Source organism: Psittacula echo, assembly GCF_963264785.1.
Source record: "Psittacula echo genome assembly, chromosome: 1".
NCBI lineage: Eukaryota > Metazoa > Chordata > Aves > Psittaciformes > Psittacidae > Psittacula > Psittacula echo.
Window position 1 is genome coordinate 1,396,813 of NC_137735.1, and position 27,895 is coordinate 1,424,707.

General features: G+C 48.2%; 1 protein-coding gene across 2 annotated transcripts in view; it reads right to left on the bottom strand.

Moving 5' to 3' along the window:
• The window catches only part of EXOC6B (exocyst complex component 6B), a gene marked incomplete at both ends in the record, with an annotated part of 302,342 nt that overhangs the window by 112,454 nt on the left and 161,993 nt on the right, over nt 1–27,895 (bottom strand). For both annotated transcript variants that reach the window (XM_080627686.1, XM_080627685.1), the window contains 8 exons: nt 2,152–2,263; nt 8,480–8,589; nt 9,742–9,847; nt 11,260–11,357; nt 11,782–11,853; nt 15,300–15,420; nt 16,649–16,695; nt 16,863–16,946. In XM_080627686.1, coding sequence (XP_080483812.1) covers nt 2,152–2,263; nt 8,480–8,589; nt 9,742–9,847; nt 11,260–11,357; nt 11,782–11,853; nt 15,300–15,420; nt 16,649–16,695; nt 16,863–16,946 — 750 coding nt within the window. The remainder of the gene's footprint in view (nt 1–2,151; nt 2,264–8,479; nt 8,590–9,741; nt 9,848–11,259; nt 11,358–11,781; nt 11,854–15,299; nt 15,421–16,648; nt 16,696–16,862; nt 16,947–27,895) is intronic.

Genomic DNA, 27,895 nt, shown 5'->3' on the forward strand with positions numbered 1-27,895 from the left:
TCCCTTCCAGCTAACATTTCTTTGATTTCCATCAGATTTTGTCATTAATAAATGAAATTATGAACTATTTGAACTCCTCTTGTTTTGTACTAGCTCCATGAAATGTATTACACAGAGAGCTTAGAGGGCTTCTCGTTTCTGAATTCCTTGGATTAGTTTTGTTCTCAGTTTTTGCCTTCAAACAAGCGTTTCCCTGTGTCAGATAGCTCTGACATCATGATCACGATAAGTTCTCCTGTAAAGCTAATTAAATACTGGATATTTCCAACTGTGTGAAATTCCTCTTAAATCTCTTCATTGATCATCACAATTTAGATGTCCAGATCATTACCAAGTTTGAAGGCCCTGATTGCTTTGATTTTCTTCCAGCACTTGCTATGAGCTTTCCTGCTCCCTTTCTGGCTCCTTCAACTTCTGACCTTCTCTTGAATTCATCTGGGTAAGACCTTCTCATTGGGGTATTCAAGTGATTAAAATAGGAGCATCTCTTCCCTCTTTTTTGTTGAGAGGTGTCAGGGTTATTCAAAACACCAGGGTCATTTGGAGCAGACTTGCTAACAAACTTCAACCTCCAGTCCTAAGAGGCAGTCCACAAAAACCAGCAATGAAAACTATATCAAAGAGGACAACAGACCAGGAAGGCTAGTGCACAGCCTTGTATTACCTTGTCCACTGCTTGGAAAATTACATTGGAAAACCCAGATATGGATGGTGTTGCTTTGTACAGAAACTAAATCTGGGAAGTGACAGTTATACAAGGTACTTAAATATCTTCTGCAACCACTTCTGACACCAGGACTATGCTCGTACCAGCTGGGATTCCTCAATGTGCCCTTTAATTCCTGTGCTCCACAGAGTCACACCAATGTCTTAAGAGGAGAAGATCTGAGCAACTCAGAAGAACACCACCACCACGTGCTTCCATATGGACAAACGGGTCCATGGTTACACAAAGAAAAGAGGCAGGAGGGGATGAAGATGCTCAAAGTAGCTTTTCTCCAACCAAATTAGAAAAACAATGGTGGTAGAGGCAACCCCAGGAGAGAGCTGGTGGTACCTTGGCAAGTGGTAAGGAATAAGAGGATGAAAATATGACATCCAGAGATGACCACCGGCCATATTAAACCTTTACTTGAAACTTGGGTCAAGCTACATAGGCTTTCCTAGCAAAAATCCTCTTCAGCTCTAAAGCACCTGAAGAAGCCACTCTCAGCCCAAAGAAAGGCATCGCCTTCACTCGTCATGGAAGATGCCAAGGAACATCTACACCATCTAAACCGGGCAGAAGCTGCAAGGGGACTGGGGCACTCTTTGCCCTTCCTATGTTCAATCACACTGCAACAGCAGCTAAAAGGATCATCTGGGGGATGAACAGTGCGGGGATAATGTTGCATTCCTCTGTGGAGGGAGTCTTGGGAGGAGCAGGAGGGAAGAAGAATTTGCCCCTAGGGAGCAGAGAGATTCCAGACAGTGAGATAAAGGGCTGAGGAAGCATCATGTGTAAATACATACCACTGTAAATGCTCTGAACCCTCCTAAGCTCACCTCCACAGGGTATTTAGAGGGTCCAGAGAGCAGGACACATTTCTACAGCACTGTCCATTAAACAACTGCAGCTGTATTAACATCTACTTGTTTAATAACAGCCCACAGAGGTCCCACTAAGGTATCCAACCACCCTGGCTACCACACACATTCCTAAACAGCCATGACTCACATGCATTAAGCTTTGCAGAAACCTGACTTTGCACACAAAGAAGTTATCGGTTAGGAAAAGAAAATACCAGTATAGAGTTTGCACTGCAGCAATGTGCTGGAACTGCCTCCAAACATCCCCTATAGATGGGGCACTGTCACAGTTCCCACTTGGTTCTTCTCTGGCGCTCCTTGATGTCCTCTTACTTTAATCCACATGTATAATGAGCCATTAATTTAAAAGATGGACAATGCCAACAGCAATAGCACAAAATCTTCTTCCGCACAATATAGAGCGTTCTTGCTTTGCACAGCAACACTGTGTGGTTCCATTGTTGTTTCCCAACCAAATACTTCAGAATAAGGCTCCACACCAGCACCTCTAAAGGTGCCGTAAGGAGTTCTGAGGACCAAACCCTTTCTGACACCCCGGATCACCTCCAAGCCGTGCCCTACCTCCGTCAGCCCAACATTTTTCCTCTTGATGACGTTCTGTAAACAGTTGCTCAGTGTTCGGGTCAGCAGCAGGTTTGTGGATTTTCTGATCATGTCATCGACTTCCGTGGAGCTGGAAAGTGGAATTCAAAGAGGTTTGCAAAATGCTCTATGAAAGGAGAAACTCTTGAGCCCTCATCACCCAACCTCCATCCCAACCCTCTTCTGCCTTACTCACGATGCTTGCTTGCACTGACACACTAATATATACCGAAATACCAACAGTTTAGGTCTTTTTGTGTATGTGTCAATAAGAGAGGCTAAAATGAGCTAAATCTACATCCGTCAGCCCCTTACAGGGGCTGGTCCAGCACAGCTTGCCTGTAAAGTCAGCATTAAACCACACAGCCAAGTCACCACCCAGCAAACAATGCTGGAGTTCTGCACATTCAGTACACAAGGGGAAAGGGAGGAAAGATGTGAAGGGGGGGAAAAGACAAATTAACCCCCAAAATACCCCCCCAATACCTTCTCATGGCATTTTAAGTAAAAGAAGGCTCCAGAGAGACCTGAGAGCAGCTCCAGTGCCTAAAGGGGCTGCAGGAAACCTGGAGAGGGGCTTGGGACAAGGGCCTGTAGGGACAGGCCAAGGGGAATGGCTTTAACCTGCCCGAGGGGAGACTGAGATGAGCTCTTAGGCAGAAGCTCTTCCCTGTGAGGGTGCTGAGGCGCTGGCCCAGGGTGCCCAGAGAAGCTGTGGCTGCCCCATCCCTGGCAGTGCTCAAGGCCAGGTTGGACGCAGGGGCTTGGAGCAAGCTGCTCCAGTGGAAGGGGTCCCTGCCTGTGGCAGGGGTTGGAGCTGGAGAAGCTTTAAGGGCCCTTCCAACCCAAACCAGTCTGGGATTCAATGATAAATCACACTGGAAGCTCTTGCAACACACTGATACTCTTTGCCAGACGGTTGCAACCACAGCATTGCTGAAGCTTGGGGCTTTGGCTTTCTGCTGCTCCTCCACGTGCGCACCAGCAAGGTGCAACCTCTCCTTACTGAAGGAGGCTTTGGAAACCCACCCCAACACAGGCTCCTTTGATCTGTCATTGGCCCTGCATTAGCCCTGACACCATGGGGCTTCATCTCCAGCAGCGCAGTGACAGGCGGCTGAGGGCAAAGCAAATTCCCAACTGGAAGGCTGAGCAGTGTTATTAACTTTAAGGCTCGTGGTAAATCAATCCCGTGACCTTTTACTCCTTCTCCTGTTTTACCTGACAAATGGCCCAAATTACAAAGCAGGGATTGACACAAGAAACAAAAGCAAGACTTGCAGCTCCCCCCCTACCAGTGTGAAGGGTAGAGGGTAGTGGGTGCTGGTATGGGGGTGCCTGTTGGTTGTACGGATGAGTGCTGCCAGGCTTGGTCCAGCTTGACCCTCCCAAACTTCTGTGCCTATTTAACCCTAGATGCACTGTGCCAGGCCCTGGACCTTTGGGAAAAGAAGACTAAACCTTCTCCAGCTGCAGTCTCTGCGGCCATAGCAGCCTTCTGGACATGCTCATCCTCCCCACGCGCTGCCCACCCTTCAATCAACTCAACTTTTGAAGTTCTTCGGGACCTTCCTTGTTCTGCTGCATGAGAATTGCACTCAAATCCCTCAAATTCCCAGGAGAAGCGGCAAATATTGCTCCCCACTCACATCTCGGAGCAACGTCATGCTCGTATTTCTGCCAGACCAAGAAACCCGTGTCTCGCTGCAGCTTTCCCAAGGAAAACCCAGCTGCACAAGTCCCCATGCACACAGCAGCTCGCCACACTCTGCTCCCCAACAGGTTCTTCTGATACTTCCTTCTCCCTGATGTTTAGAAGTCTGCTTTTGGGAGCTACAAGCCTGTCAAGGGTTGCCCACCTCCTCCTTCCCAGTTGAATGCAAGTGGAGCAGGGCCAGCAGGTTAGCAGGATCCAGCTCCTGACAACCCAAATTCAATCTCATCAGCCAAAGTCATAGTGTGGATCTCTTCTAGATCACCACTACTGATCCCTCTGAGTTTATTTCCCTCCTGCTTAGCAGGGAAGCACATCCTATGCCAGCAATAATCCGGGCGAGCCCACTTCATGTCCCAGATGGCTCCTTCTCGCAGGGTTTTGATGTGTGGTCCAAGGTGATGTGTTTGGGTTTCTTAAAGTATAGAACATGAACCAAAATGGGAGGGAAGAAGAAACCAGCCAGTGAATTTTCCTGGTCTTTATACTATGGGTAGGGCTCTCAAATGAGGTTTTACGTAAAGAGAACACCAAAAGAAACCCACCGTGTATGCACCCCCCCTGCCCTCCATCACCCCCCAGGAAGAACCAGATTGTCCCCAGTCCCTCCACCAGACAACAGCACGGTTAAATATAGCAAGCCCCGTAAAATCTAACGCTGTGATGATCCACAGATGGTAAAAAAGACACCCAAGGAGATTCAAAGCAAAGGGGTGATACAGGGGGTGATGCTCCCAGAGTGGCGTGGGAATGGGGGAATGGGGCCGAGGAGCAGAAAGGGCTGGATCCGCACTCAAAAGGGGGTCAAGAAACAGTTGTATAGGCAGGAAATTACACCCAAAGCTGTATCTTTGTACAAGCACCATGCCCCTTTTGGGATTATCCCTGGGAAATCCTGGAATGCACTCCGTAGGGAGTAACACAGCCTGTCCCCAAGGAAGGTGGAGATGCAAAATGGCCAAGATTGGAAGCAGAGCTGGTAGCTGGAGCTTCCAGCATCTACTGAAACCAAGAAAGCAACACATGAAAACCATGGGACTGTGGACATGACGTCAGTTTTCCCACTGAACCAACGCAGCAGTCACATAGGTAGTGCTGGAAGAGCTTGCTCTTTGTAATTCAAACATCAACCTGTCATCAGGGCATCAACATTAAACAAGCCAGTTACTGTCTGGCTGCGTGTACGCTCCGAGACAGTCACGCTCTTGGCAGGAGCAGGATGCTGCCTCTGCCCGACACCACAGCCAGTGCTGATGGCTGCTTTTACTTCTTCAAAGCACTTCAGAGTGAGCTTTCAGAGGAGAAGCTCCCCATGACCCAGTGAGTTAGGGTGGCCACAGGGGCAATGGGTGTTAGTCCTTGCCTTGGCCAGCACCCTCCCAGCTGAAATGATGAGCCAAGAAGAAGCCTTGAAGAGCTTGGAAAAGAGAAGGTTGCATACAGACCTCAGAGCAGCCTTCCAGTATCTGAAGGGGGCCTACAAGGATGCTGGGGAAGGACTCTTCATCAGGGACTGTAGTGACAGGACAAGGGGTAACGGGTTCAAACTGAAACAGGGGAAGTTTAGATTGGATCTAAGGAAGAAATTCTTTACTGAGAGGGTGGTGAGGCACTGGAATGGGTTGCCCAGGGAGGTTGTGAATGCTCCATCCCTGGCGGTGTTCAAGGCCAGGTTGGACAGAGCCCTGGGTGGCATTCTTTAGTGTGAGGTGTCCCTGCCCATGGCAGGGGGTTGGAACTGGATGATCTTAAGGTCCTTTCCAGCCCTAACTGTTCTATGATTCTATGGAGTACAGGACCCAGTGCCCAGACCAGCAGAGCCACTTAGCAAAGGGTGATGGTACCAGTAAGGCGTATGATGCTGACTCGAGTGTGAGTTGAGCCTTGGTTTCAAGAGCCAGGTCAGATCTCCATTCTCAATATGCAACAAGAAGAAAACCAAACCCACAAATATTGTCCATGTGGGCTGCTCACTGTGTATGTTTGAGGCCAATTCGATGGTTGTTACCGAGCCTACACACAGAGCACTATGAACACCAAAGCAGTACCAGCTATCAAAGAAACTACATCAATCTCCTGTCGCCTAGAGCTGACTTCCAAATCAATACTTCCAAACCAGTAACTACTTGATGTAGTTATTCAAGCCTGTGATCTTTTAATTCCATTTTATTTTTGATAACTTTATGCACTTAAAATTTTGTCCAGCACTTTAAAACTCGTACCCCAAGTTCTTCCAGGATTGGTGCTTTGCTTGAACAAACCCCCCAAACCAATCAGACAAAGTCCTGGTATATTCAAACTGACATCTCATCCTTCCCCCCACTGTTTTCCAAAGATATTCCCTATCTTTCAGATGGGAAACGTCACTGGTGTGGAAGTTTGGAAGTCTTCCAGTGAGTGGATACTTTTAAAAGGCATCGCCTTGATGAACTTAAATCCACGCTTCTTAACACAGGGAAAACTGATGCAAATATAAAGGTTTTCTTTCTCCTAATCAAATTAATAGAGTCAGAAAATGCGCACCCTTATAAACGCACACCAAGCTCCAAATTTTCCTCAATAAGCAAAGTAACTTTCGCAAGCAGATCAACATAAAGGAGAACGTTCCCGTCCAACAAATACAAGGAGCTGGTTTAAAAGAAATAATTACAAAAAGAGAATAAAACACAAGCTGCATTTTCTGCCATAGGCTCTGCTCTGCAGGAAAAGACTGCAGAGTATTTAAAGGAACTGTCTGGGTTAATGACAGCTGATGTCCCGTATACCATAGCAGTAGTCATGACCTTCAGGCCCTCCATGACTGACAGGCTGACCCCAATCACTCCAGGGTGCAAGGTAAATGACAACCAAAGAAGAAAAAGAAAGAGAAGAGAAAGAAAACTTGCTGCCGGCTTTGTAGCCAAGCTTCCTCATAAAAACTAATTCAAGCTGTCAGGGTGAAATGAAGAAAGTGTCAACAGGGGTTTGCAGAGAAATATTCCAAATGTTTGCCTAGAAAAGCCAAGAGCTGGGCTCCCTTCCCCCAGCCCAATGCTGCTCCTCAAAAAGGGCTGGAAAATCCAATGTCGAAAGGAATTTTAATAACATATCCAAGGGGACCCCTGAGGAGGGACCCAAGGGGACACTTTTCTTCCCTTCCCTGACAAACCCAATCATCTCCGTAATGGTGAAGAGCACAAAACTCACAAGGGAAGTGCCAACGGAGGGGTTGGGTGAAACCAGCATCCGTGTGAAATAGGACCATGCTGTCGGCTTTAGAAACCGAGATGTTTAATGGTGACCCCCAGGTTAAGAGCCCTGGGAGCCACCAAAGAGAACAACCTGCCACCGGTGAAAGGCTGAGATGAAACGGGGGGTGAGAAACCTCCTGTGCTCCCCCATCAACCAATGAGCGACTGCAGCCTCCAGCAGACGATGGAGAGAAAATGCCTCTCCAAATCACTACCCCTCACTCAAAGGAAGAGAATTCAAACCCTGAAGAGCCCCGTGGAGGCACAGAAACATCTGGCCAGTCCCCAGAACACTGCCCTGGCTTCACAATACACTGGGGCAATGTCCAGTGTCAGGCCATGGCGAGGACATGAAGCTGGCAAGGGAGATAAATGCCAGCCATAGTCCACCCTCTTGCTAGTACAGTGCTGTGAACAGGAGGGAAGAAGGATCCCTCCTGGCAATAAGAATGTTGTTATTCATTTATATTCCTTTACTTATTTATATACCTTTATACACACTTTTATATATACCTTTATACATATATACACCTTTATTTATTTATTTGTATTTATGTATCTCTACCAAGTTGCAGGCGTCACTGGGTGCAAAAAGAAAGCATCAACTTGCAGTTCCTGGCACATATAGTTGTTTTCCAATCTCACACACAAACACACAGGCAAAACCAGCACCACGGCAACTTGGGATGGAGAAAGGAGGGTAAAAACAAGGAATATTTTGTAAGCTTTAAGGAAAAAAATAAATAATCCGGTTATTTGCATAGAAACTCCCATGGGAAACAAGAAAAACAAACCCCCTAAAGCAGGGTGAATGAAAACCTCAAGGGCTTTCCTGGCCATGGGCTTCTTAAGGGACATCCAGGGAGTTGCGGATGTTAGACCAGGCACTGACCCAATGACAAGGGGACATCACTAGCTTTCTTAAGACAACCAGATTCATCTATTGAGTACAACTCAATCAGGAACATCTTGCAGGGAACAAGTCCCCTCACTTTTGTAAAGTTACAGCGTGGTGCTGGGCTCCCTTTGCCTACATGAGGCAGCTATTTCTGAAGTCTTGGCCATCCCTTTGTACATGAAGGATGCCACCACCGCAAGGAGACCACCAGCCACCTCCAGCCTGGACAAGGTATCCAAGGAGTCGAGCGGCATGAAGGGTTGAGGGAAAGAATTCATATTTTAAGCCTTTTGAGATCACAGAATCCCAGACTGGTTTGAGTTGGAAAGGACCTTAAAGCTCATCCAGTTCCAACCCTTCCACTAAATGAGGTTGCTCCTTTCAACCTGGCCTTGAACACTGCCAAGGATGCTTGAGTGCAGACAAAGCCTCTGTATTCCAATCCCTACCACACTCATCTCCTACCTCAGGTGAAGGTCTTCCGAAAACTTCAGGCAGGCGTAGATGAATTCCTTAATCTGATTGTAAACTTTAGGCACAAACTCAGAAAAGGGGAACTTCTTTGGAAACGGCTGCTGTAAAATACAGGAGAGAATTCAAGTCGAGGAGCAGACACTGAACAGGAGTGACGACTGCTTTCCAGCAACATGTTCCAAGCAGCCAAATCAATTCTAGTGTTTAGCTAAGTCCAGCAATGAAACAACAAGCCAGCATTTACTGTATATTATATAAACATTTCAGCCAAGTGAAAGACCAGATAATCACTTACAAATGGCACAGGGGTGCAGAAGGGATTTGGAGTCTGAAGCGGGGCTGGAAGGAAACTTGCAGCTAGGAGGGAGCAGGCAGCCCAACAGGACCTTCATTCCCTCTCCTAACTCCTTAACTCGTATGAAGAATCCCCATTGGAGAGCAAATTAACTTTCCTCTCCCACCGTGCACACGGTGTTGTGCTTGGTCACCTCCCACAGTTGCTGCCCAAGGTGAGCACTTGCTTACACCACCAAAAGCCAAGAGGAAACAGATGTCCTACACAAAGCTCTTTCCAACCAGCCTTTACTCACAGGGCTGGGAGGTGCGGAGCGTAACCGTAAGAAGCTGGAGCCCCTGATATAGCTTTGGGGGAAGGACACAGACCTCCTGAAATCTAAATACTTGACTTGGATCAAAAAGCCTCCCAGTCCTAATTAAGTTCACCAGGCTCGGAGCTCGCTGGCTGCCAGATGTGCAGCAGAAGGCCAAGCAGGCTTTTAAGGGACACTGGCTAGGTCAGATTTGGCGAGATCTAGGTTTTGCAAGCACACACTGCTACAAAAGCCAAGATATACCATTTTGTTGGCCTTTTTTTTTAATATAAGATTAAAACAAATAAAGGTCAATAACAGCTCCTAAACTGGGAATAAAATACCAATGGAAGCAGATATTTCTAGTTTCTTGTCCACTGCAGCTGTAATAGCACACTGTGAGCTGAAAACAAAATCAATGAGGTTATCGCTATATGCACTTCCCTCACCCACACCAGAAATACATCATATAGAAACTGTATTTGTTCTTTTCTCTCGTTTTAGGGGGTTTTTTGTTGTTTATTTGGTTTGGGGCTTGAGGTTTTGGGTTTGGTTGGGGATTTTTGGATGCTTTCATTTGCAGTTCCCAATGCCAGCAACAAGGGTGCGGGGTTTTCCTGCACCAGCAGCCCCACCGTACCACGTTCCCTGTTTCAAGATTACCTTTTCAAGTTCTGCATCCTGGAATGGGAACTGTCCAACTATTTTCTTATAAACTTCTTCATTTGTCACTGGGATGGGGCTGTAGTTATCTGAATCAAGAATATTTCTAAGGAAAGAAAAGAAAAGTTACAAAGGCGATGGTCTTTGTAACCAGCCACAGCTCTGCAGATTTACTGCTCAGTTGGGAAGCTCTGAAGAGGTAAGTGCCAGTGTAAGATGCAATCCCCTGGGTCTAAACTTCTCCCCATGCTTGTGACTGTTGAAATCATCTTTGCTGCAGCCAAACTCATTGATAGCTCTCAGTTTGCTGTCTTCAGCCTGTGTAAAGCCATAACCAGAGCTTAATGGTGATTTTACTCCAGACTGGAGCTTCAGCAGCAACCCCTGACAAAACCCAGGTCAGCTTCAGTCCTGCCTGAATCAAGAAAGGTGGATGCTGAGTTACCAGGGTTTTAACAATCCTCTAGCACCTCTTGCCAATGCTCCATGCTCTGAGATGCCTTAATCCTCCTGGGAGGTCCCAGAGGACCATCACAGGATGAGCTGGTGGCTGCAGAGCACAGCATGGGATCCTGGATAATAAATAGATCATATCCTGGAGCACCTCCCGTATGGAGACAGGCTGAGAAAGTTGGGGCTGTTCAGCCTGGAGAAGAGAAGCTGCGTGGAGACCTCAGAGCAGCTTCCAGTGTCTGAAGGGGGCTACAAGGATGCTGGGGATGGACTCTTCATCAGGGACTGCAGTGACAGCACAAGGGGTAACGGGTTCAAACTGAAACAGGGGAAGTTTAGATTGGATCTAAGGAAGAAATTCTTTACTGTGAGGGTGGTGAGGCACTGGAATGGGTTGCCCAGGGAGGTTGTGAATGCTCCATCCCTGGCAGTGTTCAAGGCCAGGTTGGACAGAGCTTCGGGTGGCCTGGTTTAGTGTGAGGTGTCCCTGCCCATGTCAGGGGGGTTGGAACCGGATGATCTTAAGGTCCTTTCCAACCCTAACTATTCTGATTCTATGATCCTACTGCTGGGCAAATGCTCAGCTCATGGACATGCCCACACCAGCAGCACAGGGATATGCCACCGATGTCCCAGGACACACACAGCTCAGTGCTACAGTGAGGGCACAGAAATGCTGCTGCAACACCAGCTTTTTGCATCCTTCCATCTATTGACGGTCCTTATCCCTCTGGGATGTAAAACCTCTGGTCTACACCAAGTTATTGCACAGATCTCACCACACACAGGAGCCTCACAACTGTCTTTAAATTGTCTCTCCCTGGTCCAAGGAGGGCTCAGGCTGAAGCCTACTGTTCCCCAAAATTTAAACATGAGCTTGCTACTAATCAAATCATACCATCAAATGGTTTGGGGTGGAAGGGACCTTAAAGCTCATCCAGTTCCAACCCCCTGCCACGGGCAGGGACGCCTTCCACTGGAGCAGCTTGCTCATCTCTCCTTTATTTATGAGTCAAAACTGCTCTGTAAGTTACATCTCGTGAGTTTCTTTACGGAGCTTCTTACCTGAAAACTCCTGACCATTTCTTCAGCAGGGTTTCACTATACTGGTCTTGGATCTCCAACAGCATGTCAAAGAGCTGGTTCACTGGGAAGCCGTATCCCTGCAGTGGGGCATGGAAGAGAGCAACTTCAGGTAAGAAAAAGTCACAAGCAGGCAGCTGAATATTAGCTTCTCTGTTCAATAGAGAGTAAATTCTCCCCTACCATCACCACAGAGATGAATGGTGCTGCAGAAGGGGTTTAGGCAGTGATTTACTGAGGTGGTAGGACCAAGGGTTATGGGTCTGTGTGTGGGCAAGAGGCACAAGGACTTGGCAAGGTGGTCAAGGCTTGGTTCTTGCCTATGGGCTGGCCACTTCATGTGCAGGGAGGACCAGGCTGTCCCTCAGGCACCACAATGCCAAGAGAGAAGCCAGGCCACCACAGCAAGCCCTCATCAGGCACTGAACCCCTCTGACTGCACCATCTATGATCAGCACAACGTTGAGCAAGACCAAGAGTGGTTATTTACCAACAGCCACGTACCTGCAGTGTATCTGCAAAGAGGACGATGAGGTTCTTCAAGTCTAACACGAGGCTCGGGTCCGAGCAGTAGGACTGCAAAGAAGGGGAGAAATAACAACATGGTTTGAACTGCAGGAAAATATTGCCCTCAGCCCTCCTGCATTATCACTGGAGAGATAATAAATCCAGAGGCCATGCAGTCCTATGATCAGCAGCTTTTATCCGCCAGCCCATGCCCTAAGGCTGCACAGGGCAAGGGAAGGCATGCTGATAAGGGTATCTCTCCTCCTAACACACTGCTCTTGAGGCTCTCCATGATGAAGAAGGATTTGGGTTGCTCTAGAGATACCTGGAGTGTCTCTAAGATTACCCAGGAGCTGCTGGGGAAGCGAGAGGAGATGAAGCAAATCAGCACGTTGTCATACCAAGACGACAGCAGCGCCTCTCATTTAATATTTAGTGTGTTGTGTCTGATGGTAATGAAGCATCGCAGCGAGGCATCCGCAAGCCCCATGTGAAGGCTTCAATGCTAAGTGGTTCAGGCTGAGAAAAACCACTCTGTCTGCCTGTGTTTCAGAGATATTAATGCTCAGAGCTACAACACAAGTCTTTATTGCAGGTCAAGACACTTCTCAAAGCCCTAAAGATACAACCCAGCGTACCAATAGTGCTCGTTGTCCTCCCAAAGCCACCCCATGTCACCCACAGGCTTCGTGGGCTCTCTGGACACCGCAGACATCCTCTCTATGCTGAAATATGGAAGGTTTCAGACAGAGTCTAACCAAATATAGAATCAGGGATCATAAGCTGGAAAGAGAAACAGATTTAAAGCTCACTGGAAACTCGAGGAGGAATGGCTGCATTAATCAACATGAAAGACTGGAAGAGACACATTTTCCACTTCACTGTCCAAAAAAGAAAGTCAGAAAGAAAGATAACGCCCTAAAGCTATCTGAAGTGATAAAAGATGTCCCTGTCTGCAGCAAGGAAGAAAAGCCAGGGATATGTTTGGCTGAATGGGAAGAACTGAAGCAGGGTGACCAATGCGAGAGCCCTCCATCGAGTCTCAATGGCACTGCTCTATACAGGAGCAGTGCTTAAAAGCGATGGCCATGATACTGCAACATTCCCTGCCCAGGGCAGAGGGTTGGAACTGGATGATCTTTAAGATCCCTTCCAACCCAAATCATTCTGTGATTTCACGATTACTGAAAAACCCCTCTCCTGGCAGCCACTTCATGCATTAGGTTTGGCATCACTTAAAACAACTTGTCATGGCAACAAAGCTGGTAAGACTGAAAACCACCGGGTTCGGACCTGGCTTGTTCTCAGGACTCTCACCTAGCAGAAAACCCCACTTAAAAAGAAAATAAACACAGGTTTAGAACCTAGCGGGGTGTACATCATTGTGTTTATCCCCTTTTGTAACAGAGAAGCTTAAGGGGAAGGAGGCAGCTTTCCAGTCAGCACAACTGCTGTGCTGGATGGAGCGGGAGCACTCCGGGAAGCCTCTGTGGTCCCTCATCCCAACAATATGGTCCATCACCTGGAAAATCCCTACCTGCACAGGGAAAGCCAAGCAGCTCTTCAGCAACACTGCCAGCGGGTGACCAAGACAAAGTCATGGGCACCTAAATGCAAAACTCAGTGGGGTTTGGAGCAAGGAGCATTTTGTGACTCCACACAGAGGGACACCCACCCTGGCTACATACAGGCCAAGGGGGGGGATTCTCCCCCTCTGCTGTGCTCTCGGGAGACCCCCCCTGCAATCCCGATCCAGCTCTGCCCGAGGGGAGACTGAGCTGAGCTCTTAGGCAGAAGCTCTTCCCTGTGAGGGTGCTGAGGCGCTGGCCCAGGGTGCCCAGAGAAGCTGTGGCTGCCCCGTCCCTGGCAGTGTTCAAGGCCAGGTTGGACACAGGGGCTTGGAGCAAGCTGCTCCAGTGGAAGGGGTCCCTGCCTGTGGCAGGCGTTGGAGCTGGAGGAGCTTTAAGGGCTCTTCCAACCAAACCAGTGTAGGATTTTATGACATCTCTATCACTTGGGTACCACCACGCGCATGCGGCACCACAGTAGGCGCAGATCTGCACTGACACAACCCTGCAGCATCCTCTTGCTATCAGATGGCACTGCCATCCCCGAGCAGCAGTGGGATCTTAGGGATTTATTACTTTGCTTTTCCTGGACAACATGGCCTGACAATTTGAAAGTGGACTTGTGCACAGTCATTATGCTTTTGCTTTTATGGTCAAATGGAATTTTTTTGTCCCATTAACCAATAGGGTTTTCAGGAAATTCCAGTGCTCCCAGCTGAACCAGCATAACATTACCTCAGGTCATACGAAATGGGGCAAAAAACCTGGGTATTTGTTGCAACTGGCTTTGGATGTTTTGCTCAAGCAGAGAAATACCAAAGTGATCAGCAATCTTCCCAAACTTCTTTCAGTATTAAAACGTCAGAAATCTATTTATTGTCTTTTTACACACAAACAATTTGATAGCAGCCCATTCGCTGCCATGAACTTCAAGGGTTGTACTCCAGTGCGCCAAATAGACACTTTTTTTCCCCAGTTTTCCAGCACAAACCGACTCCCTCTGCTGGTGCTTCCCAACAGTGATCAGCAAAGAAACAGGAAAAATATCAAACCACGGTCTTCTTTCTTCCCAGTCATCCAAAATGTTGAGAGATTGGTGCAGGGAAATGCAGAGCATCGAGAGGCAAAAAAAGCCAGAGAAGGCTCAAGAGGAAAGCTCCCCATGACCCAGCTTCAGTGAGCGCTTGAGCCCAGAACCCCCCCGTGTGCTGGGTGCACCCCCAGAGCGTGAGCAGCAGCTCAGGGAGGGGATCCTGCCCCTCTGCTGTGCGCTGGGGAGACCCCACCCTGCAGCCCTGATCCAGCTCTGGGGCAGCAGCACAAGAGGGACGTGGAGCTGCTGGAGCGAGGCCAGAGGAGGCCATGGAGATGCTGCGAGGGCTGGAGCAGCTCTGCTCTGGAGCCAGGCTGAGAGAGCTGGGCTGGGGCAGCCTGGACAAGAGAAGGCTCCTGAAGGGGAGACCTGAGAGCAGCTCCAGTGCCTAAAGGGGCTGCAGGAAACCTGGAGAGGGGCTTGGGACAAGGGCCTGTAGGGACAGGCCAAGGGCAATGGCTTTAACCTGCCCGAGGGGAGACAGAGATGAGCTCTTAGGCAGAAGCTCTTCCCTGTGAGGGTGCTGAGGCGCTGGCCCAGGGTGCCCAGAGAAGCTGTGGCTGCCCCATCCCTGGCAGTGTTCAAGGCCAGGTTGGACACAGGGGCTTGGAGCAAGCTGCTCCAGTGGAAGGGGTCCCTGCCCGTGGCAGGGGTTGGAGCTGGAGGAGCTTTAAGGTCCCTTCCAGCCCAAACCAGGCTGGGATTCTATGAAACAGCAGTGTTCTTCACACTGTTATTTTAACCAGGATCTTTGGAAAAGAGGCAAAACAAAGAATCCCACTGTAAAAGCCAGTATTTCCAGCATGTCAAGTCATACTCAAGCAACAGCTGAGCAACCCGAGGCTTTTACTTACTGAATGTGTTCTTAGTGCTGCAATAGTTTTTGATAACGCCATCTCCCACAGCTCATCAATATAGGCTCTATTTACCAAGCCCTGCGTTGTATGCAAGATGTGATCTTCAACTACAAAAAACCTAACAGAGAGGAGAAAATGGCACTGTTATCAGAAGCCCCAGGTTCTGAGACATCCACAGAGATCTTCAGACACTGGAGGCGAGGGATATATGGCGTTTGCACATCCACAAATCCCCAGAGCAAGCTCAGATTTGCAGTACGTGTATTAAATACGGTTAATGCTAAACACTTTGTCCACCTATTTTTAACATCACAACATTTTATGATGTTTCACTCTATTATAAAAGTGACCTAAATCACAGTTGCTCCTTGCAATGCCACTGTGTGTATACAAAGGCAGAATTTCCCCTTTCTAAGCTCCCCACCCCGTTATTTCAACAAGAACCACTGATTACACTCTGCTCCAGTCAGCAGCAAGCACATTACAAGTGGTTAACTGCAGGGAAGAATACTCTACCCACAGGGAAAACTACTTTAAGTGTAGGGAAAATACCCTCTCGCACCGGGATACCCCACAGGCTCCCAAGTATTTCAAGGCAATCAGTTCACTCCAATCTCCACTTATCAAACAGCCTGGCCAAAAAGAAACAGGATTTTCCAGGGAGTGAGCGTGGCACTGGGCATTTTAAACAGCCATGGATAAAATCTCTAAGCTGGGTTCTGATGGGGAAATCCAGCCCAGAAGCATGGAGCTGGGGGAGGAGGTGAGGAGCACACATTGCACTTGTGATGGGTGTAATTAGATGTTGAAATTATTACTGTTAGCTGAAGACATTTCAACATCATCCCCTATCTCTGCTAGATGGATGGGCTTAGATCGCCTCCTCTGACAGCTCAGCTGCTTTTGGAAGACCCTGGTCAAATCTGAGCACAATAAGAAGCAGCTCATAGGAACAGAGGTTTGAGAATCACCTTCCTTTACCAGGAAAATAATCAAAGAATAATTATCCACTATGAAAGAATAATTAAGACAGAGGCCCATTCACCCCATTAGTGGGACAAGTAGATGCACATAGTCCACAGAGGTTATTTAGCTTCAAATCCCCAGCAATGACCTCGCTGGTACAAGAGCCGGCAGGTTCCTCCACGCTCCCACTAGTGACACAGCAAAGCTCATGGGTGCTATAAAATACACTCTAAAAGCCCAAACTACCTCTTCCCCCCTGTTTTTGGCTCTGTACAAAGGCCCTGAAGGACATCAACATTCCCTCCTCTCTTTCTTTTTGAGCTCCTCAACAACACTGCACACACAGATTTAGCAAGGCCATGTATAAAAAGAACACCTACCCTACAATTTGATTAAAATACCTCCTGTAGCCGTCCAACGTTTCGTGCTGCAACAAAGAAGAAGCGAGCAAAGATTAAACCAAAGGTGGCCAAGAGCAACTGGAAAGGAATTAGAGACCATCCCACCAGCAACAGCACACCCAGAGATACCCAACGCTCCGCTCTGCTACCCGGCACAGCAAGTTTGGGCCCTGTGAGGAGGAGAGCATCGTACCATGTTCGAAGGAGGCTGCAGGACCAATCTGGCTTGTTTTCTTCTCTGCTTCCTGTAGTAGTTCTCGAAGGTTTCTCGGGCACCCTGGAAAACAGGAACGATTCACTGAAGTTATTACAATGGTTTGCATTAACTAAAAACTCGTGACGTACTGGATTTACTGTTGACTTGCAATATCCTGCGCTTCAGATGCCAATGCCATACTCCTCCAACACATCTGCGCAGCACTCCTGCAAAATGCCACCCAAATATCAAAAGATAAAGAGTTTTACTGGTTTAGTGGGAGGGGGGTTGGAACTAGATGATCTTAAGGTCCTTTCCAACCTTAACTATTCTATGATTCTATGAAAACACTAATCCAAACTACAGCTGTTCAGGTATAACAGTATCTGACGAACTCTTCTATACCCATTTTCCAGTATCACTGTGTAGATGTGGGGCACAGAGATGTGCAAGCAGCTTCTTTGCTGGACCATGACACAGACAAACATCAGAGTTACTTAACCCTGGGGCACTGAAACAATCAATTTCTAGCGTGAGCAAAAAGCAGCAGGGCACAAACAATGCCAGAAATTCTTCCACTGATTCATGGGTGCAGAATGATGCAAAGCCACAAACATCAGGGAATTTCAGCAAAATGGGTTTGTATGGGTTAGAGAGTTATAGAATCATTGAAAGCTTTGGTATGGGTTGGAACGGACCTTAAAGCTCCTCCAGCTCCAACCCCTGCCACGGGCAGGGACCCCTTCCACTGGAGCAGCTTGCTCCAAGCCCCTGTGTCCAACCTGGCCTTGAACACTGCCAGGGATGGGGCAGCCACAGCTTCTCTGGGCACCCTGGGCCAGCGCCTCAGCACCCTCACAGGGAAGAGCTTTTGCCTAAGAGCTCATCTCAGTCTCCCCTCGGGCAGGTTAAAGCCATTCCCCTTGGCCTGGCCCTACAGGCCCTTGTCCCAAGCCCCTCTCCAGGTTTCCTGCAGCCCCTTTAGGCACTGGAGCTGCTCTCAGGTCTCCCCTTCAGGAGCCTTCTCTTGTCCAGGCTGCCCCAGCCCAGCTCTCTCAGCCTGGCTCCAGAGCAGAGCTGCTCCAGCCCTCGCAGCATCTCCATGGCCTCCTCTGGCCTCGCTCCAGCAGCTCCACGTCCCTCTTGTGCTGCTGCCCCAGAGCTGGATCAGGGCTGCAGGGGGGATCTCCCCAGAGCGCAGCATCCTTCACCTTAAAGCAATGTATGAGTCCAGTCTATATAGTTGGCAAAAATAAAGCAGATTCCTGAGCTTCTGCCCTCCGCAGGTACCACCACTCATGCTGGGCGCTGCAGCAGGGACCTGAGCTGCTCCTGCAGGAGCTCCATCTGTAGGTGGTTGTTTTACCAACCAGGCTACATCTGAGCATCACCACCCAGGCAGCAAACCCATGAGGATCCTCAAATGCCATCGACGTGCTGAAGCTTTCAGATGTCCGCCTACCGCCCCGGTCCCCTAGGCTATGGAAAACCTTGTCGTTTCATCCCTGCCTCCTCCACACCCGTGTTGTTTTATGTCTGAAATGGGATTACAAACACTTCAGAGAAGGGACAAGGTCTTGCTTTGAACTGTTCCGAGACAATAAAACAAAAGATCTCGTTCTGAATGCAGAAAACAAACAACACACAACAACAAATATCACCTGAGCGAGGCACCAGACGTCGACCTTCCCTACTACAAGAAATAAAGGAATTAAAACGAAAACCTGGTGCTGATTTACAGATCTAGCAGCTACTATGGCATTACACAACCAGGCTGCCTTAAGATGCCCTCAGCTTATGCTTATGAAATGTCTGCAATGAACCCTTGAGGAGCTGTGGCCTGACTTGCTCCTTGACTTCTACAAGACGGAGCTCAAGGCTTAAGTGAAATCTCAGCCTTGCTGATGTTTCCAGCGTCATTCCCACCACTGCTGCCCTTCCCAATGGAGCCATAGTGCATCGAAATACCTTCTTGCCACCATGCACATGCATTGTGAGGATTTGGCAGATTTATGATGATGATTTTGTCTCTGAATTCCACTTTTTATTGTAACCGATTATCAGGATGCACTGGATGAGGAGTTCCTGACACATGCTGGGCACATCCATCCAACCATCCATGGTCCAAATCCCCTTGGCAAGGGACAAATCTGAATGGGTGTAAATCCAAGCCTTTCCCTGCAATCACGTTTGAACCTACAAATAATCTGACACTTGAAGAAAGCTTTCCAAAAGCACAAACTACTTGGGAACCAGCATTTCCATGTCAGATGTCTCCTTAATGCTCCCAAAACCTGTTTTCCCCCTGGAAAAGGAAGGCCCATGAGCTAGAAATCATTGATCTACAGGTCAGACCCACAACAGGGAGGATTATTACAGTTCTATCAAGCTAAGGACTTAGCCCCTTCAGAGGACATAAACCAGGGAGTTCTGAGCTCCCGTGGAGCTCGTCTTCCAGCCCTGGGAGCTGGTGCTTCTCAGGATGCTGCCATCACCCACTCCCTCTCCATTTTGGGGATGTCACAGGAGAACCACAACAGAACAACTTGTCCCACTCCAACCTTGCCACTGATGTGACCACATTTCAGATATATATTGAATCCTGCTGTGCCTCACCTCTCAAAACCGACACAAATGGCACAAAAACCTCCTCATCACCTCCATCCTGCCCATGAGAGCAACCCAACCTCTGGGAGCATCACTGAGATCTGTCGGTGAAGCTACTCATTAACCTCGCACAGCTCCTTCACCACTGAGGGCAAACCACAAACCAGGCTTCTATCCCTGTTTCACTGATGCCTTTGAGGAAGAGGAAGCATCTGAACCAACTCCATAATGTTCTCTGAAAATCAACCTATTTTGGCTTACACTTTCAGAGGAAAAAGATGTTTTCCACAGACACACGAAGCAGGAGTGCTCTGAGCTGGACTGGAGATACCACACAAAGAACTCACTATAAACCCTCCTCTCCACCTTGGAGAGAAGCCTCTTGAGCCTCACAGTGTGCTTAGAAGGTTTTGGATATCAAGTCCTCCTTGTTCCAGCCCAACAAATGGCTTCAACTGTAGCAGAAGAGAAGGAACAGCAGTGACCTTGGAAACCACTCCCAAAAAAACACAAACCATGTTCACATTTTAACAGTTTCCCTAAAATTTATGGCCTACAGACCTGACAATTTGACCAAAATCATCTCCTTCCCAACACACTGTTCCCTGTATTTTCTTTCTCAAGCCTTTTTTGGCTCCTCCACGAATTAGGGACTCTAAGCTACTCCAATGAAAAACAACTACTCCCAAGAAAATCTCTCTTGGCACTATCCATGTTTCTCTGGTGCACAGCTTCACCCTGCTCTCTCAAGGGCATTTCTCCACCACCTCCCTAGATCTTTTCATCACTCATGTATTATATTCTCCTCAAAATGGGAAATCTTTCTTCCTCTTAGTGGCAGTTTTAGCTCAGACCACACTGTTTATCACATCTGACCCTATCTAAGACTATTCAATTTATCAGATCTTCAGATAATGTCACTCCTCTGGGCAAAAAAAATCCCAAAAGCAGAAAACAAATAGAAATAAACCAAAAAAGTATCCAGAACAGACCAAAAGAGCCATTGTTTTAGAGACTACTCATCTGAAACACCACGCACTATTTATACTTCAATCCTGTTCCTCTTTCCCAGCCCTACACCTGGTGGTTCTTCACATTCAACCAACCCCATCCTTACCTCCAGTCTTCAAACACAGTATCTTGGGACCTAAATGCTGTACATGAGGTATGAGAAGTGGCTCTAAGGGCACCACTGAGCCAACCAGGCTGTCCAGGCTCAGCCTCCCATATCAGCCACCAAAGCGCAGCGAGGTGTGATCTCCATGTCCCCTTGGTGACAAACAGTCCAACTTTTTTCTTCCCTTTCTCCTAAAAGCAGCTATTTTAGCCTAAAAAGATGCATTGCACCTGCAAGGTGTTTCGTTTCATCGAAACCCATGATGTTGATGCACAGCTCAAGCAGCACATGGCACGTCTGAGAACAAGAACCACTCGAGGAAGACTACTGAGGAGCAATTCCCAGCCCCAACCTCTCATGGACTTCCAAATCCACCAGTGACCTTCTGCAGAAGCAAGATGCTGCTGATACATCTCATTACAGGGACAGCATCCTTGCTCCTTCTGGGTTTCTTGTGGGCTCAACCCGTAAGACATGTGGAAATCAAGCACTCATGGTGGGGAGAGGAGAAGGAAGTCCCTTTCCTAGGGAGGTTTTATCCAATTCTCAATCTCTTTAAGGAGCGGGAAGAACCCAAAGCCACGTTTCCAAACTAGACATTTATTGCAGTCATTGGATATAAGGAAGAAGTTCTTTACTGTGAGGGTGGTGAGGCACTGGAATGGGTTGCCCAGGGAGGCTGTGAATGCTCCATCCCTGGCAGTGTTCAAGGCCAGGTTGGACAGAGCCTTGGGTGCCATGGTTTAGTGTGAGGTGTCTCTGCCCATGGGAGGGGGGTTGGAACTGGATGATCTTAAGGTCCTTTCCAACCCAAACTATTCTATGATTCTATGGTTCTATTGTCCAGGAAAAACCCTCAATAATGCCTCATCTTTTTAAAATTACTGGGCAGAACCTTCCTTCTCCAGTGAGCTTCAGGAGCTCACAGACTTGGCAATGAAAGGCGGACAATTAAGCTCACGGATGAACACCACAGAAGGGAAAACAGAATGCAAAAACAGCAGCTGAAAAAAAACCCAAAAAGTTTCCTAATTCAGGAGCAGCAGAGAGCTGAGAGCAAATCTATGTGTGAATGACACTGGGGGAAACCGACTGTAAGCTTTATCCTGCTGTTGTCCTCAAAATGCCCAGTAAAATGGGAATTCTGGATACAGAACATGTAGATGACAATAGTTTGGACTACTACATTTCTGCTTACCTGGAAGCAGAAATACGCCTTGTGTACTTCAGGTAATGGTAATTTACCAGCTGCACACAACTGGGTAACAAGTGCCATCAGTAACCCATCACTCCAACTGGGACACTATTGGCTGAGCCATCCCAAACACTTTGTACTTGCAACATCATTAGTCTATTTACTAAAAATCAGAAAATCCCAGACTGGTTTGGCCTGCCCCTACAGGCCCTTGTCCCAAGCCCCTCTCCAGCTTTCCTGCAGCCCCTTTAGGCACTGGGAGCTGCTCTAAGGTCTCCCCTTAAGGGGCCTTCTCTTCTCCAGGCTGACCCAGGGCAGCTCTCTCAGCCTGTCTTCATCTGTCGTCTTGTACCCAAGAATCAGATCAGTATTCAACTATCTATGAAAGTTTGCCTTCAAATGGTTCTTCCTCCTCATGTGGAGTTCTCAAAATCCAAACCATTGTACCTAAGCAGATGGTGGGTACCTGGTTGGTACTTGGAACATCTGTTCCTGGTTGCCTTCAGAGGGTTTTCGGTTAACAGGTCATGCTCTACATGGAGGCCCGTAACAAGTGGAGAATGATAGCAGGGGTTCTGGGACCTGCCTCGCTTAACGTGTTTGTCAACGACCTGGAAGAGGGGAGGGATGTGGTTTCATCCACTTTGCAAGTGAGCCCAAATCTGGAGAGAAGTCAAAACACTTGAAGGCAATGCCACCAATTGAAGGGGTCTTGGTAGGCTCCAGGAATGGGCCAACATGAACATGATGAAAGTCAATAAGGGCAGATACCAAATATCACATATGAAAAGGAAGAACCCCTGAACCCCTTGCAACGACACAGACCAAGGACCACTGCTTTGGGAGCACCTCTGTGGCTAAAGAGTGTAAGTTTTGGTAGACAACATGCTGAACATGAACCAGCAGTGCATCCTCACAGGAAAAAGCAGCCAAAACCATCTGGAGAACTAACCCTAATATCTAAGACAAGATCACTGAGAAGATGGAGCCGGGCTGACTTCACAATGATGCACAGCAGGAGAAGAAAGGTACAAATGAAATAGAGACATTTTCACTGGTTGCAATGAAAAACTTATTGACAGCAAAAACAGGCAGTGGAAGGAGATCCCCAAAGGTGTTTTACAGTCTCCATCCATGGAGGCTTTCAAGACCAGGCTGTATAAAGCCCTGAGAAACCAGGTCTGGTCTCACAGCTGACTTGCTCCAAGCAGAAGGTTGGACTAGAGACCTCCGGAGATGACCCCATCCTGTGAGAAACACACTCTACAAACAGCCTACACAGATATTTTGAAGCCTCCGGGTATTTTGCACATGCTCATTTCCCAACCTGGTCTCCAAATGTCCTGATCCCCAGCCATTTCCCATGTCAGGTTCTATGAGTAGGAAGGGCCAGAGGTCCCATTTCAGGGGGGGTACAGTCACAGTTTAGCCAATCTTAGCCTCCTTTCAACAAGAAACAGCCTACTCCTTTCCCCCCAGGTCACTGAGCAGCAGTGCTGTGATGTGTCACCCCTCACCTGGCTCAAATGGCCCCTACAGATAGTGTTTCATTTTCATTTGCCTGCAAGTGCCAAACAACACTTGGCATCGTATCAACACCAAAGAGACGCTCGCTCAAACCTGGATCCCACTTCTGTTCCCCTCTGTAACCCCAGAGCTTCAGGGGCATACCCAGAACCAGACCCACACTTACAACCCCTGCCCTGACAGCTCGACAGCTTAGAGCAGCAGTTTGGAAGGGACCTACCTTGTGAAAGCAGCACGGAAGTTCTAAAATCCTATAGATAACCACTTTTTTACCCCCAAATTACCTAAAAGAGGCAGTCTGTTCTAAGGAGAGATGATTGCCCAGGACTTAAAGGAACCAACAGGGGCTTGCATTCTGCTTAGAAATAGGTTGCAAGAAAAAGAGCTTAGAAAGTAAGTTTAACATGCCCTGAAGATGCCTCAAGATAAGAGGACACCAGTAGCCACTAATGAAACACAAAGAAGTCCAACTCTCAAGCAGATGCTTGACTTGTAAAATGCAAATATTCCCAAATAACACCAGGGAGGCACAGGGTGCAGGTGCTCAGCACGGAGCCTAGAAGTGCTTTGCTGAATCAGGATCAAAAAGGCGGCTCTTGCTCAGCCCCGTGGAACCTCTTGTTGACTGTAAACACCACCTTGATACCAAACAGAGACAGATAAAGCCAACCAGAAAACTGCGTGGGGGGAAGAGAGAGCAGCAGCATCGCAAGCTCTGCTTTGGAGGTGAGCCTCTCCTTCTAAGGTCTGCAGGGCTGTGCATGCTCCCAAGCGGCCAGGCTCATCTCAACGAGACTGAGGGGTGACCTCATCAATGGTTACAAATATGTAAAGGGTGAGTGTCAGGATGATGGAGCGAGGCTTTTCTCAGTGATGTCCAGTGATAGGACAAGGGGTAATGGGTGTAAACTGGAGCATCAGAGGTTCCATGTGAACATCAAGAAGAACTTCTTTACTGTGAGAGTGACAGAGCACTGGAACAGGTTGCCCAGGGGGGTTGTGGAGTCTCCTACGTTGGAGATATTCAAGGCCCGGCTGGACAAGTTCCTGTGTGATGTACTCTAGGTTACCCTGCTCTTGCAGGGGGGTTGGACTAGATGAGCTTTTGAGGTCCCTTCCAACCCTTGGGATTCTGTGATTCTGTGTCCTCCACAGCTGATAGAGCACAGGTAAGCAGAGAACATTCACAGCACCTCCTTGTCCTGGCCAGGAATGTCTTCATCATCCCTGTGTCTCCCTCCATCCCTGGCAGTGTTCAAGGCCAGGCTGGACAGGGCTTGGAGCAACCTGCTCTAGTGGAAGGTGTCCCAGTCCATGGCAGGGGATTGAAGGTCCCTTCCAACCCAAACCATTCTATGATTCTGTGATTCACCATCCCAGTTAGACTGATTTTTGTGCTGCCAGTATCTCACTACACGTGCATCCCACAAATAAAAGGTCCATGGGCACACACATGGAGCCATGGCCTTCTTACCAGCCCACCCTAGGTAGGATTTAATCTCTTCTCCACCCAGCCCTGACTCCAACCTGTACCAGAGGGAAGACCATAACCCATTTCTTGAAGTTGTTAAATCCCAAGTTTCAAAGTGAATTCTGTGGTTTAGGTGCTTAAGTGCTTGCATCCAACAACAGTGCACTGATAGGAACTGCCTGATTTGATGGACTTGCACTCAAGAGCATAGAACAAAATTGAGACCTAGGAAAATGGAAGAAGGTCAAGGAGCATGACCAAAGGCCATCCCAAAGGAAAGGAGTGCTCCAGAGATCATGTAGTACCAAGCTTATAACCTAATCAGTTGAAAGAAACTCTAACGAAGAGCTATCAAGAGCCACAAGAACGGAAAGCCAACCTAGAAGGGTCCATAGGAGCTCTAGTGCTCCTATTCCTCTCTCCAAACATCGGCTTGATAAATTAATTTAAACCAAAGTTTGAAAGCAACAAAAAATTATAAAGCAAAAGCAACCAGAAAGCAAATCATGAAGCCTGGGTCCAACAGATAACAGATTGGAGATTCCTGCTCCATCACCTAGTCTGACATGGTAGCAGATGCTGGCAGTGCTACCCAGGCCACTTCCATCAGCAGAGATGAAGAAGATGGATGGGAAATCCCAGTGTGGTTTGGGTTGAAAGGGACCTTAAAGCTCACCCAGTTACCCAGTTCCAACCCCTGCCACGGGCAGGGACACCTTCCACTGGAGCAGCTTGCTCCAAGCCCCTGTGTCCAACCTGGCCTTGAACACTGCCAGGGATGGGGCAGCCACAGCTTCTCTGGGCACCCTGGGCCAGCGCCTCAGCACCCTCACAGTAAAATACCCTCCTGATCCCTCCAGGCAGGGCACTGGGAGCCCAGGTGAACAAGGAACAAATGAGCATCAATGCACCAGAGCCGATGAAGGTACCAAGGTGAAGACGCACAAGGCTTTTCTCTAGCTCTAACGCACAAGAGCTGCCGCTTGTCCTAGGGAAAACCTGGGGTCCTGCAGCATGCAGCAGGTCCTGGCACAGTTTCTCACTGCTTCCCAGTGCCTTGGCCAGGAAATAGTTAACTATAGAGGAAAATAGGTAAGATTTCCTCCTTTTGCCCCCCTTCCTCCAAGGTAGATGCCCAACACCTCCTCTCTCAAAGGAGCCGGGCTCCTTCCTCCCAGCAAATAAGGCCATTACCCCCCAGTCCCACTGCCGGAGCCAGCAGCGCAGCATTGTTCCCCAGCCCTGTCTATAGGAAGCAATATCTATTTTCCATTTAGACAAGAGTAAAGCCTTTAATTTCAGCCTCCTGGCTGCAGCTGGAGTTCCCTTTTAACTGCTTGGCCACAGGAGTGAAGACAGTTTTATATGGAAGAAAATGCTGAAAAGGCCACTTTAATATGCTTGCATGTGAAAAGGGGAGAGCTTTTCATACCACACGGTAATGAGGGTCAGCGGGATATTACACTTCACCATATGGCTAATTTGCACAGCAGGTCAAATGCTCTATTTGCTTTTTTAAAGACAGCCCGATAGATTAAGCTGCACTAAAACAAAACACACCAAAAAGAAGAAATAAAGGAAGCCTGAGGAGGAGATGCCCTCTAATGTCGGAGCCTGGCAGCACATCCAGCCTGGTGTACAAGGGGTTAGGAAAATAAGGACACCTGAAAATGAGCGCGGTTGGGACGATGAGAATCCCACTCCTTCAGCATCATCCCATACTCACAATGGGTACCTGCACTAAGGACCATTCCTGCTTAACATGGAGCTCTGGCGATGGGAGCAATGACCATCACAACCCATGTTTGTCTTGGCGTGTCCTCGGTGTCGTGGCCCAGGCATGACCCACGGAGGCACTTCCCGTCCCCACACGCTTCCCATCAGATCCGGTGGGTAAAGATTAGGGAGCTGCATGGCCGGGGTGTTTGGTGAGGGTAAATACACTGATTAACGAGCCTGGCTTTCGTAATCTCCTCCCTGCCACAGCACAGTGTTAATTTATTAAATACCTTCACAAAGGGCCTTTATTAGTGGCCTCTGCTTGGCTGGCTCCTTTCAGAGCATTACGAGCTACATCTAATAAAGCTTTAATTGATTATTGCTTTTCCCTACCTCTGCCCTGGGATGACAAACAGCAGGGCCACGCTAGCAAAAGGAGGAGTTTCCATCCCAAGAAGAATGGCAGCTTGCAGAGACGGAGCTGAATCCAATGGAACAGAAGTCTGGAGATGAGCAACACCTCACTCTGTCTAGACCAGAAGCCAGCTTCTTGCACAGAGAGGTGGTGGATGCACCATCCCTGGAGACACTCAGGGCCAGGCTGGAAGTGGTTCTGGACACCCTGATCTAGTTCACGATGCCCCTGCTTATTGCAGGGAAGTTGGGACCAGACGAGCTTTGAAGGTCCTTTCCAACCCGAACTATTCTATGATTCTTCCCACATCAACCCCTTTTATACATGCTCCAGTTTTCCCAACAGGAGGAAATCACACTTGAGTAAGAAATATGAATTTTTTATGGCTCATGTAACATAGAGGGGAGCAAACCACTCAAACCACTCTCTTCTCAGTTTAAGACCTCAGAACTCAGAGAACCAGATGCTGGTGCTCACCAGTCCACGCCCCCACAGTTAGCTGGTGCCTTAGAGAAAAGAAAAACCCCACCATTTTCCCCTTCCTCTCCAAGGAATCAAGATGAAAGCAACTGCAGGAAGGTGAGGACCAGTAGCAGAAAACCAAGTAATTCTTTGCTCTGGCCACAATCAGAGTTCCCATCTTCCTGCAGCCAAAAGGCATGACTGACAAGACAGAAAAACACCATTGGCAGTGTGATGAAAAATCAAAGAACGGAAGACTTGAAGGACACGAAGCAAGCCCAGAGCAATTAAAATTGCCACACAGAATTGCCTCTTTAGCTTGGTGAAAGAGTTGGGTAGGTCTCCTAGAATCACAGAATGGTTTGGGTTGGAAAGCACCTTAAGATCATCCAGTTCCAACCCCTCTGCCATGGGCAGGGACACCCCACACTAAACCAGGGCACCCAAGGCTCTGTCCAACCTGGCCTTGAACACCACCAAGGATGGAGCATTCACAACCTCCCTGGGCAACCCATTC